We start from the raw sequence: 20,581 nt of genomic DNA on the forward strand, positions 1-20,581 counted from the left end.
TCCTGTGAGGTCTCAGTTCAATGTTTTCCGCGGAGCCAAGAAGTCCTCTTTTCTTCAGCTCTGCAGCCTTCGTTGCCTTCTCTCACCGCGGCTTTTTTATTTTATTAAGTCGCTGTGCTCGCGTTTCCATACGGATTTTTTTCTTAATCATTAAAAAAAAAAAAAGTTTTAACTTTTATTTCTATTTTTTTCTTTTTCTTCCGGCCAGCGGCTGTTCGACCTAGGCCTGACTGCTCACCTCGTTCGATACATCGGCCTTTGTTTTTTCTATGTCCCGGCCTCTTACCGGGTTCAAAAAGTGTAGCCAGTGCAACAAGACCATTTCAGTCACCGATCCTCATAGTCGGTGTTTTGCTTGCTTGGATCCCGAACATTGCCCCGATGCTTGTTTGCGCTGTGCTACCCTTCAACCTCGAGCCCTTTGTAGACGCTGTGCTAAGCTTCTCCAACTTTTTGGCACTATGGATCAACGGCCTGAGAAGGTCTCAACCTTGGCTTCGGAGACGGCCTCAACATCTAAGTCCTCGACCTTGACGCCAGCTTCTGCCTCCACCAAGGCCTCGACCTCGACATCTTCGGTCTCGAAGGCCTCGACGGCAGTTCCTCTGAAATCTTCCTCGATGGGTAAGTCTCCTGTCTCTCCTTCAGGTACTACTCCTAAGAAGCCTCCGAAGTCCCAGGCATCCCAGGCCCTATCTGCGGTTCTGCCAGCCTCTTCTAGACCTCCAGCTAAGCGTGCCTCCAAGCACCGGGAATACTCATCCTTGAGGTCGCCCTCCTTGGAGCGCACTGCTACACCTTTGAGACCTAATCCTTTTGTCTCGGTGCCTATGTTCGAGGACATGTTGAAAGCCATTCTGACCACTCAGATTTCCTTGGTCGTGGCTCAACTCCTCCCGTCCTCGACCCTGCTTCCTACGAGCCAGCCTGAGCAGCAGTCTGAGACTCCTGTGGAAGCACCTCGAGGCAAGCCTCGGAAGTCTTGCCGGTTCTCATCCAGTGACTCTTCACCTACTCCTCGGACACAGTCTCCTCCACCTCGATCGAAGCATCGCTTGAGGCATTTGAGGCATCTCGCTTCCAAGCTTTTCTACAGCAGAAACCCTCTCCTCCTCCAGATACTGAGCCTTCTATACCTCGTTTATCAAAAGCTACTGAGACTTCTACTAAATCTAAACATAAGTCTCGCAAGACTCTTACACCGGCTGCTTCTCCTCGCAGTCCATCGAGGTCGAAGACTCCTCCATCGAGACTGCCTCTGAGGGAGCCTTCTCCTCCTGCCTTGACCCACTCTGTTCCTCGAACCCCGGGGACTTCATCATTGAGGTTTTTGAAGCGCAAACACTCACTAACTCCTCCTCAAGCAGGTAGTGCAGCTTCTTCAACCACTGTGCGCCTGGACTCTGAGCCTCCTCAGTATTCCAGAGAGGCTTCTCCCTCCTATTCGGTAGTCCCTAAGTCTCGCACTCCTTCTCCTGAAGGTGCCTCGACCTCGAAGTCTGCCTCTTTTGCCAGATTTGTCTTTGACATTGAAAAAGCTCTTCACCTGGATCTCCATTCTGATTTCAAGTATACCCCTGAATACTTGGCTGACATGGAGTTGCCTCATCCACCCAAGGAGACATTGAGACTTCCTATGACTCCAGTATTGAAACAAACTTTCTTAAGGAATAAGGAAACTCCTTATTCCATTACAGCCATTCCATCCAAGCTGGTATCCAGGTATTGCACAGTACCTTGCAAAGGCTTCGAGAAATCTCAATTGTCCCATCAGTCTTTGGTTGTGGAATCTTCTTTAAAGAAAGCTCATCCATCTAAGCTTTACGCTGCGGTCATTCCAGGCAGGGAGGGCCGTACCATGGATATGTTTGGCCTTAGGTCATACTAGAATTCCATGATGGCTAACAGAATTCTCAATTATAGCTATATTTTCACTGCTTATTTTAATCATTTCCTCAAATTGATGCCTAACTTCTACCCGGCTTTGGAGGAACAAAGTCTTCCTGAATTTAAACAGATCATCAGAACTCTGTCTCAACTTCGACTCTTCATGCTGCAAGCCACATACGATGCTTTTGAGCTCTCTTCTAGAGTTTGTGCCTTTGCAGTAGCCATGCGCCGTCTCGCCTTGCTCGGCATTGTTGATATGGATCCCAATCTGCAGGACCTTCTAACAAACTTGCCTTGCCAGGGAAATGAACTCTTTGATGATTCTATTGAAGCTGCTACAAAGCGCCTCTCTGAACATGAGCGCTCTTTTGCTTCCTTGATTCGGCCGAAGCCTAAGACTCCTGCTCGGCCATACAAGCAACCTCCACGTCGTTATCCTCAAAAAACGACACCAGCTTTCTCCAGGCTTCCGCCAGCAGAAGGCTCAGACTCCTGCTGCGACTAAACCTGCTCAGTCTTTTTGACATTCCCAGTCTGAGCATGCCAGCCTCCCTGCATCAAAATTCTCTTCTGCCCATAGGAGGTCATCTTCACCAATTTTATCACCAGTGGGAGATGATCACCTCAGATCTCTGGGTTCTCACCATCCTTCACTCACTTCACTTTCTTCAGGTGCCTCCAGATTGCCCTCCAAGAGAGTGTCCTTCCAATTCGTCGCAACTTCCCCTTCTTCAGGAAGCTCAGACTCTTCTTCGCCTTCGAGCTGTCGAGAAGGCTCCTCTGAACCAACGGGACCTTTTATTCCCGTTATTTTCTAGTTCCATAAAAGACGGGGGATTTGCGACCCATTCTGGACCTCAGAGCCTCAACAAATTTCTAGTCAAAGAGAAGTTTCAGATGCTTTCTTTACCAACCTTATATTCCCTGATGGATCAAGGAGATTGGCTATGCTCTCTGGATCTCAAAGAGGCTTACACTCATATCCCGATTCATCCAGCCTCTTGCAGATATCTTCGATTCTAGGTGGGGAATCTTCATCTACAATACAGAGTTCTTCCTTTCGGACTCGCCTCATCCCCTAGAGTCTTCACAAAATGTCTGGTGGTGGTGGCTGCAGCCCTACATGCCCAGGGTCTTCAGGTTTTTCCATACTTGGACGACTGGCTCAACAAGGCCCCCTCTCAACAAGGGGTTATTGCAGTGATCCAACAGACTATTATGTTCCTCCAAAGTCTGGGGTTGAAGTCAACTTTCCAAAATCCCAGTTGACCCCCATCTCAGTCTCTTCAGTTCATTGGGGCTACTCTGGACACTGTCCAACTCAGAGCTTTTATACTTCCACCACGTCGGGATACCCTCATTCGCCTTTGCCATCAAGTGTCTCATCTCACATCAATTTCAGCAAGACAAATGATGGTTCTGCTCGGTCACATGGCTTCTACGGTTCACGTGACACCTTTTGCCAGACTTCACCTTCGCATACCTCAGTGGACCCTGGCATCTCAGTGGCAACAAGCTACCGATCCACTTTCTCAACAAATTACAGTAACTCCTTTGTTGAAGCAGTCTCTCCACTGGTGGATGCTCTCTTCCAATCTTTCCAGAGGTTTGCTGTTCCACACTCTCCCTCATCAGAAGGTTCTCACAACAGACTCATTAACCTACGCATGGGGAGCCCATCTAGATAGTCTCTGTACCCAAGGTCATTGGTCTCCTGCGGAACGTCTTTGTCAAATCAATCTGTTGGAACTCAGAGCGATTTTCAATGCTCTCAAAAGCCTTTCAACACCTTCTTCACGACCAGCAAGTCCTTGTCCGGACGGATAACCAAGTCGCCATGTACTATGTCAACAAACATGGAGGTACGGGATCTCACTCCCTTTGTCAAGAAGCTCTGAAGCTGTGGGATTGGGCAATTCATCACAACATCTTTCTCAGAGCTGTCTACATTCAAGGTCAGCACAACTGTCTGGCGGACAAATTGAATCGTCTTCTGCAACCACACAAATGGACACTCAATTCCTCGCCTCTATGTCAGGTGTTTGTTCGATGGGGGACTCCTCAAATAGACCTCTTTGCCTCTCCCCTCAACAACAAGCTGCCTCAGTTCTGCTCTCGCATATACTCTCCCCAGCGTCTCGAGGCAGATGCTTTCCTCCTGGAGTTGACGGGTCAGTTTCTCTATGCCTTCCCTCCATTCCCTCTGATTCTCAAGACTCTTGTCAAACTCGAGACTGAACACGCCACCGTGATTCTGATAGCTCCTCGGTAGCCCAGACAACCGTGGTACTCCCTTCTACTCCAACTCAGCACCAGGGAGCCTCTGCTTCTACCAGTTTTTCCCTCTCTGCTTACTCAGAGTCAAGGGTCCTTGCTACATCCCAACTTGCAGTCTCTACACTTAACAGCTTGGTATCTTTCAACCTAACAGACTCTCTACAGTTCTCTAAGTCTGTACAGGATATTTTGGTAGCTTCCAGAAAGCCGTCCACTAGGCAGTGTTACGGCTAGAAATGGACTAGATTTTCTGCTTGGTGTTCCACTCGCCATATGGAGCCAATGTCTACCTCCTTGGCTTCTGTTTTGGATTATTTACTTCATTTATCCCAATCTGGACTCCAGTCTACATCTATCCGAGTCCATCTCAGTGCGATTGCTGCTTTTCATCAGACTCTTGATGGGAAACCTCTGTCTGCACACCCTGTGGTTTCCTGCTTTATGAAAGGACTTTTTAATGTTCATCCACCACTCAAACCACCTCAAGTGGTCTGAGATCTCAATGTTGTCTTGGCTCAATTAATGAAGCCTCCATTTGAACCAATTGATAAGGCTCATCTCAAGTACCTAACTTGGAAAGTAGTTTTCCTGATTGCCATCACGTCTGCTCAAAGAGTCAATGAGTTACAAGCTTTAGTTGTGGATCCACCTTTCACAGTTTTCCACCATGACAAAGTGGTCCTCTGTACTCATCCCAAATTCTTGCCTAAAGTTGTGTTAGAATTTCACATCAATCAATCTATTGTTCTTCCAGTATTTTTTCCAAAGCCTCATTCTCACCCTGGAGAAGTGGCTCTCCATACTTTGGACTGCAAGCGTGCCTTGGCTTTCTACTTGCAACGCACTCAACCTCACAGAACAGCCCCTCAACTTTTCATCTCCTTCAATCCAAATAAGTTGGGGCCTCCTGTCTCAAAGTGAACCATCTCTAACTAGATGGCTGCTTGCATCTCTTTCTGCTATGCTCGGGCAGGGTCGAGTCATGGACCACAGAGTTCGAACAATAGCGGCATCTGTAGCTTTCCTCAGATCAACTCCTATTGAGGAAATCTGCAAGGCTGCCACTTGGTCCTCGGTTCATACATTCACCTCTCGTTACTGTCTGGATACTTTCTCCATTAGGGATGGCCATTTTGGCCAATCTGTTTTGCAAAATCTCTTTTCTTAACTTGCCAACTCTCCCTCCATCCCATTATGCTTAGCTTGGAGGTCACCCACTGTTGAGAACATGCTGCCTGCTTGTCCTGGGATAAAACACAGTTACTTACGGTAACAGTTGTTATCCAGGGACAGCAGGCAGATATTCTCACAACCCACCCTCCTGCCCTGGTATCTGAACTGAGGTTCCTCACAGGAGACGCGCGCCCTAACTCGGGCGGGAAGGCACTCGCACATGCGCAGTGCAGCACTCGGAAGCTCTTACAAAGATCTTCAAGCAAGTCTGCTTTCGAGGCTGTCCGCTGCGGGGCTCCGTCGGTGACGTCACCCACTGTTGAGAATATCTGCCTGCTGTCCCTGGATAACAACTGTTACGGTAAGTAACTGTGCTTTATTGTATCGCTGAGAATGCCCCTAACAAACAAATATGTATTCAAATTATTTCTTAAATGTAGACTTGACAGTATTCTTATCATAATGCTCCAGATGAAGTGTTCCATAATACTGGAGCTGTCTGCATTGTATTTTGATAATGCAGCTCGGAATCTATGGACAGCAGTTATTCGTAAAACACTTGATGTATTTCTAAAACACTTCCAGATAAATTTGACTAACCTCAACATGCTGAAGTAATTTCAAAAGTCTTCTGTAATATCGCTGTCTGTATACAGTCTCTTCCTCTGTAAACTGCTTAGAACTACTTGTGGTATTGCATTATTATTATTATTGTATTATTTTGAGTAGTGGGGAAACAGAAACAGACCAGGTACGGGAATTTCAAGAACCTGACCCAGTGACATAGTAAGGAGGAGGAGGTGGTCTTCCCCTGGTGCTGGTACCCATCCTCCCCCCCCCGGCTCCTTCTTGATCCCCTTTGCCACGTGTATGCGCCCCTTAGTCTGTCCTCTTTCCCCTTTATCCTCACTCCAGACCTTCTTTTTCATTTGAACCAGGCCTGCCTCCTATGTGTTTAGACCTAAGAGATATTTAAGCAATCTGTTTAAAGATGTCTATCAGCTCTAATAAACTCATCAGGTTCCACTTCATGATTAAACACTGCTAAACTTAATCTCTCTCTCTCTCTTTCCCTGCCAGTTTTGGGGCACAAACCGAAGAAGTCTGCCCGGCATTGTTCTTCACAACCTCTGAAGCTGCCATCGAAGCTCATTGCAGCTGTGAGGTCATTAGTTTTGTTTTAATTGGATTTAATCTGTACAAAGAGGGTGCTGAAAATTCTCAACCCAACCAACCAACTTCCTAAATTCTGAGCGTTATTTTGCCACTGTATTTGAAGAGTGTTAACTTATTTCGTTAAGTGCTAATTTCCAGAAACACAATTCTACATTTTTGACATTGTTTCAGATCATTGATTGAACCATATCCACGTCATTTCCCTTCTTAGTTGGGTTGAGAATTTTTTAGCACCCCCTCGTATAGAGATCCTCTGTGTTTGTGCCATGCATTTTTGAATTCCGTCATTATTTTTGTCTTCATCTTGTTCCCTGGGAGCGAATTCCAGGCATCCAACACCCTTTCTGTGGCAAAGTAGTCCCTGATGTCGCTGTTAAGTCTGCCACCTTAACTCGTGGCCTGTGGTTCTACAGCTTTCCCATCTCTGAAAAAGTTTATGTCTCATACCAAACCCTTGAGAGCTATTTCTTGCAGTGGATTTTAGCTGTTTGTAAAACGCATTTAAATACTGTAGGTGAGATACATAGTACCGCATCTAACTTGCTGGTAGCTTTTGCCCAAGTTGTGAGTGTTACACACACAGCTGAGAATTTTCATGTTTACAGACAGAGGACGTTGATGGATGGGAAGAGGAAGAAACCAGGCGTTGCTGGGGGGCCCCCAGCATCCCAGGCCAAGCGGTCCAGAGGGGACTGGGATGACGATGGTCCGTCTCAGTTTGAGGAGGAGCTGGCGTTCCTGGATGAGGTTGAGGCAGAGATAGCCATGGAGCGGAAGGAAATGCAGCCAGCTCAGGATGCACTTCCTGTTGGTTAGTATCCCCCCTCTTTTATTAAGGCGTGCTAGCCGATTTAATGTTCTAAATGCTAACACGCCCATTATATTCTATGGACGCGTTAGCATTTAGTGTGCGCTAATTGTTAGCATGTGCTAAATTGGTTAGTGCGCCTTAGTAAAATGACCCCTATGTGCGTTTAGCCTTGAATGTGGTGTGTGTGCCAGGGTAGCACAACAAAGAAAAATGGGGAGACCCAATGATCCACAGTGAAAACAATCCACCGATGAAAACAAAAACTGTGGATACAGATGTTCTGGAGATAATTTATGAAAATTCAATTAAAAAAGTACAATGATAAAAAATACAGTGATAAAAATCCAACCGGACCCTACACGGTCTGTGTTTCGGCGAACACGCCTTCCTCAGGGGTCCAATGATTTGCAAACTCACATATAAAGAATTGGAATGAAAACAGTCTATTGTCTTTAAACATGTGAGCAAAGAACACCGCAGACAAGCAGAAGTAGCGAAAAAATGCTAAGTGTTTAATAAATTATCTCCAGAACATCTGTATCCACAGTTTTTGGTTTTGTTTTCATCGGTGTGTGTCAGGGTCACATTGACCTAGCAATTATGGCCACCCTCTTTGTTCCCTTCTCTGCCTCCAGGAAAGCTCTTTTTGCCTGTGTTGAATCCCAAGTGGCCAAGACCAGCACCCCCTACGATTGACCCGGAGACGACTTCACTCTGCTTCCAGCAGCTTGAACTGGATCATTTTGTGGGTGAGTGCTGGTGACTCTTCTAGCATGAAACGGCACCTGCGTTCAGTTTCTAACTGGGCATCTCCCGGAGCGAAACAGTGACATCCACAGAGAACACAACATACATGGAAAACTATCAAAGAAGCAGGGCTGAATTTAAGCCAAATTCACATTTCAGAGGAAACACCCCCCTCCCCCCCATAATCCTCTTCCTGATGGTGCCATCTTCAGAGGTATCTAAATATCTCATGATAAGATATACATACAAAGCATCTAATAAAATCTAAATTTGAATTTGAACTTAACACAGTCCAAAATCCCCGAGGGCAGGGAGTGCAGGATACTCAGAGCAGCCTTATCTGCAGAAATTATTAATCCTGAAACAAGGCAGAGCATTCTGTGGGGCTGGACTGCTGCCAGCTCGCTCGGTTCTCTAGAGGAGGAAGCAGATGCTGCCATGCTTGGAGAAGTGCTGGGGTAGAGGAGTGTGGGGTAGACCCTGCAGGTGAGATTCCTGAGGAGGGCTTGAAGTGGGAGGTTTTAGTTGTGGGGCTGGAAGGCAGGTAGAAGTCATTGGTACTGTAGCACACAAAGACAGGGCATGGGAAACATTTTTAATTGTGAGAAAAGGCAGGATCTCTTGGTTTTATTTTGACGGGGTGGGACAGTGCTGGGATCTAATGATTTTATTCTAGAATATGTGCCACATTGAACATTTTGGAGGGACGGTGCTACAATCTCATGGTTTTTCTTGCAGCGAGTTTGACACTGACTGCTCCTGCAGCTTCTCTCTACTCGAGGGGCAGTGTTAGGAGCATGTATCACCAAGCTGCCATTTTCTCTGCTCTCCAGTAGGGGGATGTATGCTTTTCACTGTCCTCGAGGCAGTGCTAGCAGTGCATGCACAACTCGTAAGAAAAGAATATGAGTTACCATACTGGATAGACCGAAGGTCTTCTGTCTCCAACATGGCCAACCTAGGTCATAAATCCCAAGGAATAAAACAGATTTTATGCTGCTTATCCTAGGAATAAGCAGTGGATTTCCCTAAGTCCATCTAATTAATGGCTTATGGACTTTTCTTTTAGAAAATTGGCTAGATCTTTTTCTAAACCCTGTTAAGCTAACTGTTCTCATCACATTGTCTGGCAACAAATTCCAAGTTAAATTACACATTGAAGATAAATTTTCTCCAGTTTGTTTTAAATTCACTACTTAGTAGCTTCATTGCATGCCCCCTAGTCCTAGTATTTTTGGAAAGAGTAAACAAGTGATTCACATCTATCCCTTCCACTCCACTCAGTATTTTATAGACCTCTATCCTATCTCACGCAGCTCATTTCCTGTTGTTCCTGTAGGAACTCATGTCACTGGAATGCCCGGAGCCACACAGGGTCCTGTCCCTGTTATTCGAATGTTTGGACTCACCATGGAGGAAACTAGTGTCTGCTGTCATGTGCATGGCTTCGCTCCCTACTTCTATGTGCCTGCTCAGCTTGGTGAGAGAAAGGAAATAGAGTACCAGGTTCCACCCTTGGGGAAGGATCAGCAGTGGCAGGTTCAGCTTCCCTGGGGAGGGAAAGAGTTTGGGTTCTGTGTGGGCTTGATCTCTAGGTTTTCCTCTCTTTGCTGTAAGGGGAAGAAGTGACTGGCCACAAGAAAAGGAGAAGATGAATTCAGTGTGGCCCATGGAGTGGAATGAGTGATGGAGGAAACTGCATGTTGTCCCTTGGACAGAGGGGGTGGGGAGAGTTGTGGCTGATCCCTGTGAAGAGAAAGTGATGTGTCCTGTTCTTAGCCCTTTCAGGACCAAGGGACATATTTGTCCCATAACTTTAAAATCCTATAAATTTTGATTGGGATAGTCTACAGTTCTAAATTTGATATGTACGGATTCCATATGATACTGCCTTTATGTAAACAAACTGGTTCCGACATTCATTCATTAGCGTCATTGCCAGATTGACGAGAAGATTCACTTGCCACACTGTCCATAAGCCAGAAGTGTGATTTAAAAAAAAAAAAAAATAATGATATTTCACAAAACAAATCAATTTTTTGGCATCTGCAAGCCCTTTTTACCATAAAAATGTCGTCAAAACCACAAAAATTGGCCTACGATCCTTATGGTCCTGAAAGGGTTAAGGGGAAGGGAACAGTTGTATTTTCATCTTTTAGGGTGCTGAAAGAGATGGAGATCAGTGTATTGAACTCCTGAGGTGGGGGGTGGGGGGTGGAGGTGACTTGCTCGTGCCTTTTGGGTTTATTTGCTTACAGCCTTATCATGATTGGTGGAAGAGGAGACATACAATTTCCTATGGAATCTGTGTGAAGGCCTCATCTCTCTGTTCCTAGGGTTCAAGCCGGAGCATCTGAGTGACTTCCAGAAAGAGCTGAACAATGCGGTGATCGGAGACATGCGGTCTAACAAGGACAATGTATCCCAGGCGGTGCTGGCCACGGAGATCTGCATGAAAGAGAGTGAGGGCTTGCCGCAGAGAGTGTTGCGAGTGGGCAAAGGAGGGTGAAAGAGAGAGAAAGTGTGGATTTGGCCATTGAGATGAGCATGAGATAGGAGTTGTTTTTTTAAAATTTAAATTATTTATATTCCGCATAGCCAACAATTCTATGCGAATTACAAATTATTCAGGTACTCAAGCGTGTTTTCTCCTATCTGTTTCACTCTGCACTGGGGGATTAAGTGACTTGCCCACAACCCCAGGAAACCTAAGCCATGGAGAGAGAGAGAATGAAAGGAGCGAGAAAGGATGAGAGGGTGGCCACAGTGATTAATATGAGAGAGAGCTGCTGGGCCACTCCATCCTTGGAGAGTGGCAGTTTTATGTATGGCTTTGTAGTCTTATGTTTTACGTAGAAATCTTTTTATTTATAAACTTTGTACAGCACAATATAAACAGAAGCATAAGTGGCAGTCTGGTTAATTTTTAGGTTGAAGAAACACGATCATGTAACACCTTCCTATCGAGTGCTACATTGCCGATGGAGGCGCGTGTGAAGTTTAAGTTTGGTTGGTTTTGTTTTAAGGTTCTATTTGGTTTAGCTTTTCTCTTTTGCAACCAACAGACATAAAAGAAGCTTGCATTTGAATTTTGGTTTTCCGCCGGTTAGAGGATGTAAACTTAAACATCATCAAAATCTGTTTTCATATCAGGCAGCATCATGGGTCAAAGATCTGGAACAATTGCTTCGGCTTACTGATATTTATGGGGAATTTAGGAGATATCTAAAAACATATCTGTTCCTGAAGTACTACGTAGCTGATCTGTAAAAATTTTTATTATGCAACAACCAGATCTTTTTAGGGTTTTAGTTGGCTTTTAACTTCTTCACTTTTATTCAATTTGTTGTATTTTTAACTACTGTAAACCACATAGAACTTTATGGCCTTGCAGTATATAAATTGTGATTATTATTATTAATCATGAATAAATATTTCTGGAGTTGTATATGAAAACTCAGAAAAGTTTTTTAAATAATAAAAGTAAAACCAAACTTCCAAATGAAATCCCTAATGCATTAACCTCCCCTCCCCCATCCCATATCACATCTAAAGATAGTAAAACGGGATCATTAAGATACCAACATCCAAAATAGCCTACGTTTATGTAAACCCTCTCACTTAACTAGGGCTTAAGCCTGTTGGATGTCTTGTAGTCTTAAGTTTTAATATTTTATGTGATTGCTTTATTGTGAGTTATATGTGTGTTTGGTTGTAAGCCACCCAGACAGAGCAGGATGCATCAAATCAAGCATTGGAGAAAGAGACTGGACTAGCTATGGGGATCGATGTGACATAGGGCTAGATTCACTAAGCTCGTGTCCCGACCAGTTTGCGAGCATTCCCCGACCCGATTCACTAACCTTCTGTCCGATCAATCTCCCACCTGATCCGATCCGCCCTTGCAAATGAGGGGAAATGGCATGCATAAGTAGGAAGCCCTCGATTCACTAAACAAAAGAAGGAACACTGATTGGGCTTGCCGATCCAAAATGAAGCGGCTACTGAGGACCAGTCGCTCACGTCCTTGCCGACTGTCCTCTCTGCCGTCCTGAAATCCCAGTATCAAAAAATAAAACCATCAAAATAAAACATTTTTGGAATGTCTTAAAACACATCTCCCTTGTGCAAAAAGCACACTGCAAGCCTGTGGTTTTAACCCGCAGGTTTAAAGCAGTGCTGCACAAGGCATGTTCTGTTCCGTGTTATTCCATAGTCTGGCTGCAAAGCGTGTTCTGTTCCATTCTGGCTGCACAAAAAATTGAAATGATTCCTGAAGTCCACTCGGGCCAGCGAGTACAGCCACCCCTCTCCCTTTAGTTTTGACCTCAAGCTTGTGCCGAGAGCAAGTGCATGCGCGGATCACCTCTACAGGCAAAGAGGATGGTCTGCGCATGGGTCTGGATCGCTCTGCAGCGATCCGTGGGGTCACTGTGGGGCATGCATCCGATCAAATAATTTGCATGAGGACTCTGTGATGAATCGGTCGCCCGGCAAGACTCAGCCACGGATCGCCAAACAACGGTGAGTTTAGTGAATCTAGGCCAGGGGTAGGGACTCCGGTCCTCAAGAGCCGTATTCCAGTCGGGTTTTCAGGATTTCCCCAATGAATATGCATGAGATCTATTTGCATGCACTACTTTCAATGCATATTCATTGGGGAAATCCTGAAAACCCGACTGGAATACAGCTCTCGAGGATCGGAGTTCCCTACCCCTGATCTAGGCTATAGAAATCAGGGCAAGATGGAAGGATATAGGCTACATTGGTCACAGAGATTAGTTTGTGAAAGAGGAGGGGAGGTATGTGGGCTGACCTTTGAGGTCATTTGAAAGAAGGAGGCAGAAGTGGAGGTGGGGCCTGACAGAGTGGTGAAAGGGATCATAGGGCTGGCTGTGGGTATCTGCTTGAATGGGGAAGGTAGATTTATTTATTCATTCATTTTTATAGCCTGTCAGGTGCTTAAAACTTCCCTATCTGTCCAAAAAGGCTCACAATCTAACTAATAAAATCTAATAAATTTAAATAACATAAATCTAATAATTTAGATCACCATAAAGATTATCAGGAGAAACTGGGAGATTAATTAAATTTTACTGGGAGATTAATTAAATTTTACTGTAATGTACACCGGCCAGATATTTATTTGATGGTCGGTATATTAAAACCTAATAAACTTGAAACTTGAATGTGAAGGAGAGAGAGGACAAGCCATAAAGATTTAGCTTGAGGGAGGAAGACAGAAGGGCTGAATAGTAAGATTTCTGTGAGAAAGAAAAGGGGAGCCGGCCTGTAGATTAGCTCAAGAGAGTGCTGGCTGTCCTTATTTCCCTGTATCAAAGTGAACAAGTGCTGAATTCACACTCGTTTTCCTTAGATATGGATGGTGCACCTTTCTTTCTGCCTCCTTCGCTAATAGTAAGGATAGTTTACTTTCTTTAGCACTCCAGACCGGTAGAGATTAATCTTACAAGTAGGTATATATCTCATCATGACCAACAGGTGGAGACTGAAACAAAAGTGGAATAGTATATAAGAGATACCTTCCCCTATTCCAATCAGTCTTCTTTCAGTCTCCAGCAGGTGTGAGTGAGCTGTACCCATCTCCCTCGGTAGGACTGTTGGAATTTGTTAGGGTTTTCTAGTTCCCGTTTTTGGCCGGATTGAGCTTGTGTGAGCCCTGTTTGGGGGTCCGTCCAACCTCGGGGGTGTCAAACCCGGTGGGTCTTGTGCTGGATCCCTCTCCCCATTTCCTCCACCTCCCCACATTTTTTTAGAGGAGCCTCAGCAGTAAGCCTTGCCCCCTAATTCAAGCAAAGCATATTGCTTTGAGAGCCTGTGGAGTCTATTCTGCTAAAACTGGAAAAAAGTGCTTATTGTGCTCCAAACACGAGGCACTTGCAGCTGGCCTGTGCAAGTAGTGTACAGGCCGGTGCAGTAATGGAGTTTCGTCGACAGCGACTACAGGTGTCTAGAGCTCCCCACTGCTAGTGCCTCGTGAGTCATCAGCAATGGGGATGCCTGGTTTTCCCCCACCCCCATGGAGGGTTTTCCTCAGCTGCCGATGGTAAGGGTAAAAGGGATTCCCTTTCCGCCAGTTTGGCTTGGGACTCCCTCTCAGCTGATTTTTTTAACAGCTGATGCCGGCTTGCCTGCTTTAGCGGCTAGGACAATTCAGGCTTCCCAGCCGCTACAGGCCCTGGAGGGGGTTTTTTTTGGCAGGAACTTCGCCATTTTCTCAGTCTGGCCTCTCCATTTTGTCTGGAAAAACAGGGTCAGGCTTCAGCTGGGTCCCTTGGGACCTCCGGGGTTTCTTTTCCCCTGATTTGATTTTTTCTTTGTGCAGAGCCTATTTTCAGGTGGCTGGGGGTCCCATGTGTGCCCAGGGGGGATTGCGGGGGGGGTGGGTTCCTCCGCACCCCATGTGGATTTGTCTCCCTCTTCTCCTTTGGCGTCCCCTCCTCTTCCTCCCTCATCCAAGCACCCAAGGAGCGTGTCGGCTTGGATGAGGATCTGGACCCTTTTGAGGAATTCCAGGATCCTCTTGAGGGGACGGCCGCTTGCGGCGGGGAAGTGGGTTTCCTGCTTTCCGGCGAAGAGGTGTCCATGATGTGCCTTTTTCAGAGGGATGAGCTACCAGACCTGATTCAGCAGGTCTCGTCGGTGCTGTGTTTTGAAGGAGCATCACTGGAGACCCCGCGTGTGGGGGTCCCTCTTCGGGAGATACATACTGTTTCCCGTTTTTTTCCTATGCATCAGGATATTCAGGATATTGTACTGGTGCAGTGGAATATGCCGAAGGCGCTGTTTCGGTTAGTGCGCGCCATGGCTTGTTTATATCCCATACCAGAGGGGGATAGGGCTACTTTAAAGTTGCCAGTGGTGGACGCGGTGGTCTCAGCGATTTCTAAGCGGCATTCTGTGCCTGTTGAGAGCAGTTCTTCCTTACGGGACTCTGAGAAGCATAAGTTGGAGACCATTCTTAAGTAGAATTTTGATGTCTGTGCCTTGGGTATCCAGGCGGCTATTTGTGGGAGGCTGATGGCTCACGCCATGTTTCAGTGGACCGAGCATGTCCTGGATCGTGAGTCTGATGACTGGTCCTTAGTGGATCAGGAGGTAGCAAAGATTGAGATGGCTGCCTCGTTCCTCTTGGATGCTCTCTATGACTTGGTACAGACGTCGGCCAAGTCTATGACTTCTGTAGTGGCTTCGCGCCGTACCTTGTAGCTTCACGCTCAGTTGACAAGATGCCGCGTACAAAACTAAGCTTACCAAATTTCCCTTTCAAGGGTCTTTTTTGTTTAGAAAGGACTTAGATAAGTTGGTTCAGACTCTGACAGACTCTAAGGTGCCCCGCATGCCTGAGGACCGTGCCTGCCCGGTGACTCGGGGTGGCACTGCCCACGGGAGTTCCGCAAGTATCACCATGGGTGTGGCACTGCTACTTTCTAGGCATTGGGGTTTTCCCAGGGTCGATTTTATCAGCGCATGCAGTCCTTTCGGGGGGCTGGGAATCCCTCCACTGGTTCCCCCGGTGTCCATCTTGCACAGTGACTTGTTGCTGGCGTCCCCTTTGGTTCTGGTGGGTGCCCGGCTGCGTGATTTTTTTCCCAAGTGAGCCGAGATCAGGTCTGATCAATGGGTCCTGGAGGTGGTGCGGGACGGTTATGCTCTGGAGTTTACCCGCTCTCTACCAAATTATTTTCTAGCCTCTTTGTCAGGCAGCATGGAAGACGCAGGCCTTTTGCCAGACCCTTTAGCGCTTGCTAGATCTCAAAGCAGTTTTTCCAATGCCCCCTCAGGAGTGCGGCACCGGCAGGCACTCAATTTACTTTGTGGTGCTCAAGAAGGAGGGGACCTTTCGGCCCATCCTAGATTTAAAAGGGGTCAACAGGGCTCTCAGAATTCCCTCTTTTCGCATGGAAACACTGTGGTCGGTCATTCTCGCGGTGCAGCTAGGGGAGTTCCTGATTTCTCTTGATCTGACGGAGGCCTACTTGCATGTTCCCATTCGTGCCTCCCATCAGTGCTTCCTTCGCTTTGTGATCATCGATCAGTTTGTGATCTTCGATCAGTTCTGTGCGCTTCCCTTTGGTCTGGCCACGGATCCCCGGACGTTCACCAAGGTTATGGTGGTTGTCGCAGCGGCCTTGCGGTCAGAGGGCATTCTGGTGCATCCCTACCTGGACGATTGGTTGATTCAGGCAAAGTCGTTGCAGGCGAGCACCCGGATTACAGTTTGGGTTGTGGAGTTTCTCCAGTTGCTGGGCTGGGTGGTCAACTATTCCAAGAGTTGGTTGGTCCCATCTCAGTGTTTGAAGTACCTTGGGGGTTCTGTTTGACACCTCCTTGGGGAAGGTCTTCCTTCCAGAGGCCCGGGTAAGCAAATTGCAATCTCAGATTCGCCTTCTTATGGCGTCCCAGTGTCCTCAGGCGCAGGATTTCCTCCAAGTCTTGGGGTCGATGGCAGTTTTCCTAGATGTAGTGAGGTGGGAACGGGCCCACATGTGTCCTCTTCAGTTTGCCCTGCTCCAGAGGTGGTCGCCCCAGAGGCACAGTTTGGATCTCCCTGTTCCTCTGTGAGGCTTGGCGCGCTACAGTCTTCATTGGTGGCTCCAGACCTCTCATATTGTTCAGGGGACGAGTCTAGATCAACCACAGTGGACGGTGCTTCTCACAGATGCCAGTCTCCTCGGTTGGGGGGCTCAGTGTCTAGGTCACTCAGTTCAGGGCACCTGGTCCACAGAGGAGGCATCCTGGTCAATCAGTGTGTTGGAGACCAGAGCCATCCATCAGGTGCTGTTAGCCTTCCACTCTTTCTTGTCAGGCAAGTCAGTCAGAGTTCTGTCGGACAATGCCACTGCGGTGGCTTACGTCTATCGTCAGGGAGGCACCATGAGCACTTAGGTAGCGCAGGAGGCGGCTCTACTCATGGTCTGGGCAGAGTCCCACCTTCAGGACATCTCGGCCTCACACATAGCCGGAGTGGAGAAGGTTCAGGCGGACTTTTCAGTCGTCACGTGCTAGATCCCGGAGAGTGGTGTCTAAGCCCTGTGGCCTTTCAGTTGATAGTGCAGTCTTGGGGGGTCAGCACCTGATGGCCATGAGTATCCGCCAAAATGCCCAGCTTTTTTAGTCATCGCAGGGACTGTCTGGCCGAGGATCTGGATGCTCTGGTTCAACCATGGCCATGCAGGGGCTGTTGTATGTGTTCCCTCCGTGGCCATTAGTGGGATATGAATCTGGTTCTGTCAATGCTAGTGTGCCCTCCTTTTGAATCGTTGAGTCACTGCTCTTTGAAGGACCTTACTCTTAAAGCAGTCTTCTTGGTGGCCATTACTTCAGCTTGACGGGTTTCTGAGCTGCAGGCTTTCTCTTGTAGGGATCCCTTCTTGGAGTTTTCTAGGGTTGTCTTGAGGCCTGTCCCCCTCCTTTCTGTCAAAGATCGTTTCTCCTTTTCATGTCAATCAGGCAGTGGTCCTACCGGTGTTGGGTAGTCGGGAGCCAATCAGCTTCTTGGGCTGAGTCTTCGCTTGTGCCTCCAGTGGACATTTGTAAGGCTGCGGTTTGGTCTTCCTTGCATTCATTTGTCAAACACTACCGGGTAGACATTCAGGAGCTTCGGGACGCAGTGTTCGGTGACGCATGTTGTTGTGTTTGCCCTTCAGGGGTCCCACCCATGATGGGGACTGCGTTGGTACGTCCCACTTGTAAGATTAACCTCTACCGGTCTGGAGAGTGCTAAAGAAGGAGAAATTAGGTTCTTACTGCTAATTTACTTTTTTTTAGCTTTTCCAGACCGGTAGAGATCCCCCACCATGTCTGTTGTCGTAGTGTTGTGGCTGTTGTGCGGGCAGTTTTGGTTTTTTGCTACGGGTTCTAGTATTTTTCTAGGGCCGGGGAGAATTTGAAGAACAGCGGCTGTGGCTTGGCTGGTTTAGCTGGCGAGCTGTGGGGACATTTTCTTTCTGGTATCTCTCTTCTGTATTTTCCAACAGCATTGGATATGTTAGCTATTAGTTCTGTTCGGAGTGTTGTTTATTTCTGTTTCCAGTTCTTAGTTCTGCTTGGCTATTCGGCAGACTGATAGAAATAGGGGAAGGTATCTCTTATGTACTATTCCACAGTTTTGTTTCAGTCTCCACGTGCTGTTCATGATGAGAAATATACCCCACTTGTAAGATTAACCTCTACCGGTCTGGAGAAGCTAAAAGAATGTAAATTAGAAAGTAAGAACCTAATTTCTCCTTACTTTCCTGTAACGTCCTTAGCTTGTGAAGAGTGGTGGATTTATGTCAGCAGCACTGTCTTAACAACGTTTCTGCCTCTGCAGGTATATATGGCTTCCATGGGAAGAAGTTCTTGCCATTCCTCAAGATCACCATGGCTCTGCCTCGCCTCCTGGCGCCTGCCAAGCGTCTGCTGGAACAGGGTTTGCGCTGTGGCCCGCTGCCTCTTCACTGCTACCAGGCCTATGAAACCAACATCGACTTTGAAATCAGGTGTCATGACTAGGGCGTGTCTCTAGGGAGGGAAGGGCTCTCTGTGTGTATGGACTACTCTAAGGGATATGGTGGAGGCATACAATTCAGGATCCCCCCTCGCTTAATTACAGCAAGGTTTAAAGCAAGACACAAAAGCATGGCAACATTAAAACAGTAAATCGATACAGCAAGACGGGAACTGAGAATGGCCAAAGGTGGCATCGCACAGTTCAAGGCAAAATCCTAGAGAAAATATCTGCTCCTATCCAGTTAACCATCTCACTCCGATATCTTGAGCCCCACCCAGAAGATCCTTATATGAGAACTTATGCCCTTTAATGCCCTCCCCCAGCTCATGACACTACTTTTTTTTTTTTTCTTTCAGCATCGTATACCCCTTCTCTTACAAACGCTTAGTGCAGGTTTTAGTGCCGGCAGCAGTTGTAACTGCTCTGACACTCAGAATTCCTATGAGCGTCAAAGAGTTAACACCGCTGCCAATGCTAAAACCCGCGCTATGTGTTCGTAAAAGAGGGGGATATTTAGGAATCTTGTTTATGTGCTTTGTGTCTTGGTTCTGAAGTAATTCATAATTTTGTGTGTCTCTTCTTATCTCATTTGGGTATTATTTTATGGATTGTAAACCTTGTAGCTGTAATGACAGACGGTATAGCAGGACTTTAGGTACTTAAGCCCTGTGTCTGTTTCCTTTTGGGCTCCTGCCATTGATGCTGTTGGTGCTTTTGCAGATTTATGGTGGATACGGATGTTGTTGGTTGTAACTGGATCGAGCTTCCTGCTGGCAAATATCGACTGAGAAAGGAGCTTTCAAATGGAGACACGAGCAAGGATGTTCTGGGGAAGGTGAGTTGAGAGGATGGGTAAAAGGCATCTGAGGGCATGGATATAGAAGGGAAGGGGGAAGGGCCTCCCAGAAAAGCTAAGAGTGTGGCTTAGGGATGAAGGAGAGCCTCGGGAAGGTGACCATGGGCAAGATGGAGGTATGGCGAATGTAAGGAGAGCCGCAGGGCTATTAGTATGGCAGGAAGAGATGTAGGTCATAAGATTAATTATATTAATTGCTTGTGATTATTTTAGTCTAATACTGATTTATTTTAAAAATGTGTATATCCCATTATCTACAATTCTAAGTGGGTTGTACATCATTTTGAGCTCTCCTAAAAATAATAAAGTGTACTGTGCTGGGCAAAACCAGTTTCTCACTTGATAACAATGAAAAAATCTATGGAAAGGTTATTTTGGGAGAGACAGGAAAGAAGTTTCCACATTTATTATTTATTTTATATACCGTCAATCAAAAATTATTTAGAGGGTTTACAATCACTAAAAATAATTAAAAACAAGGTTAAAAGAATAAGATAAAATTAAAAAAAAGTAAAAAACCTCCACCACCTGAAAGTTAGATGTGGAGGAGGGGTGGGGAGGTTACATAAGTTACTTATGACTGACATGATAGGGGAGGAAGTTACAAGAGGTGATATAAAATACATTGAGTTAAAAAATATATATATAAAGGAGGGAGGGGTGGATAGAACATTAGGAGTTAATTCGCCTCTAAAGAGGCGTTTGGAATTGAGGGCCCGAAATGAAACTTATTTCGGGGAAGAAAAAGGATTCCTGGCTATGTATCATAGGCATCCTTGAATAAAAAGGTTTTGAGTTTTGTTTTGAATAGTGTGAGAGAAAACTCTTGCTTTATATGCAGGGGAAGAGAATGCCATAGTGAGGGTGCTACGACTGAGAAGATGGACTTTCTGTTGGTGTTGTAAAAGATTTCTCGGATAGAGGGGACAACAAGCAGATCTTGATAATTTGAGCGTAGTGTAAGGTTTGAAGTGTGGGGGATTAAATATTTGTCTATAAAGGCAGGGATGTGGTGATGTTTGGTTTTATAGGTGAGAATATAGAGGATCACAAACGTGAGTGAGAGATGGAAAAAAGGTCTGACGACAGAGCCATCCATGTTTGGTGAAATTATAGGTCATTGGGGGGTGGAGTG

At 46.4% G+C, this 20,581-nt stretch overlaps 1 protein-coding gene across 4 annotated transcripts in view; it reads left to right on the forward strand.

Annotated features, from left to right (window-relative positions):
• POLD1 (DNA polymerase delta 1, catalytic subunit) overlaps positions 1–20,581 on the forward strand; it is a 115,220-nt gene that overhangs the window by 7,624 nt on the left and 87,015 nt on the right. For 3 of the 4 annotated variants that reach the window (XM_033961915.1, XM_033961913.1, XM_033961916.1), the window contains exons 2-8: positions 6,421–6,505; positions 7,122–7,327; positions 7,963–8,076; positions 9,414–9,554; positions 10,411–10,536; positions 18,411–18,579; positions 19,311–19,425. In XM_033961915.1, coding sequence (XP_033817806.1) covers positions 7,135–7,327; positions 7,963–8,076; positions 9,414–9,554; positions 10,411–10,536; positions 18,411–18,579; positions 19,311–19,425 — 858 coding nt within the window. In that variant the 5' untranslated portion in view covers positions 6,421–6,505; positions 7,122–7,134. Of the gene's footprint in view, positions 1–6,420; positions 6,506–7,121; positions 7,328–7,962; positions 8,077–9,413; positions 9,555–10,410; positions 10,537–18,410; positions 18,580–19,310; positions 19,426–20,581 lie in introns of those variants that run through there. The other variant, XM_033961914.1, reaches the window with a different exon arrangement.

This window comes from Geotrypetes seraphini, chromosome 10 (genome assembly GCF_902459505.1).
Source record: "Geotrypetes seraphini chromosome 10, aGeoSer1.1, whole genome shotgun sequence".
NCBI classification, from domain to species: Eukaryota; Metazoa; Chordata; class Amphibia; order Gymnophiona; family Dermophiidae; genus Geotrypetes; species Geotrypetes seraphini.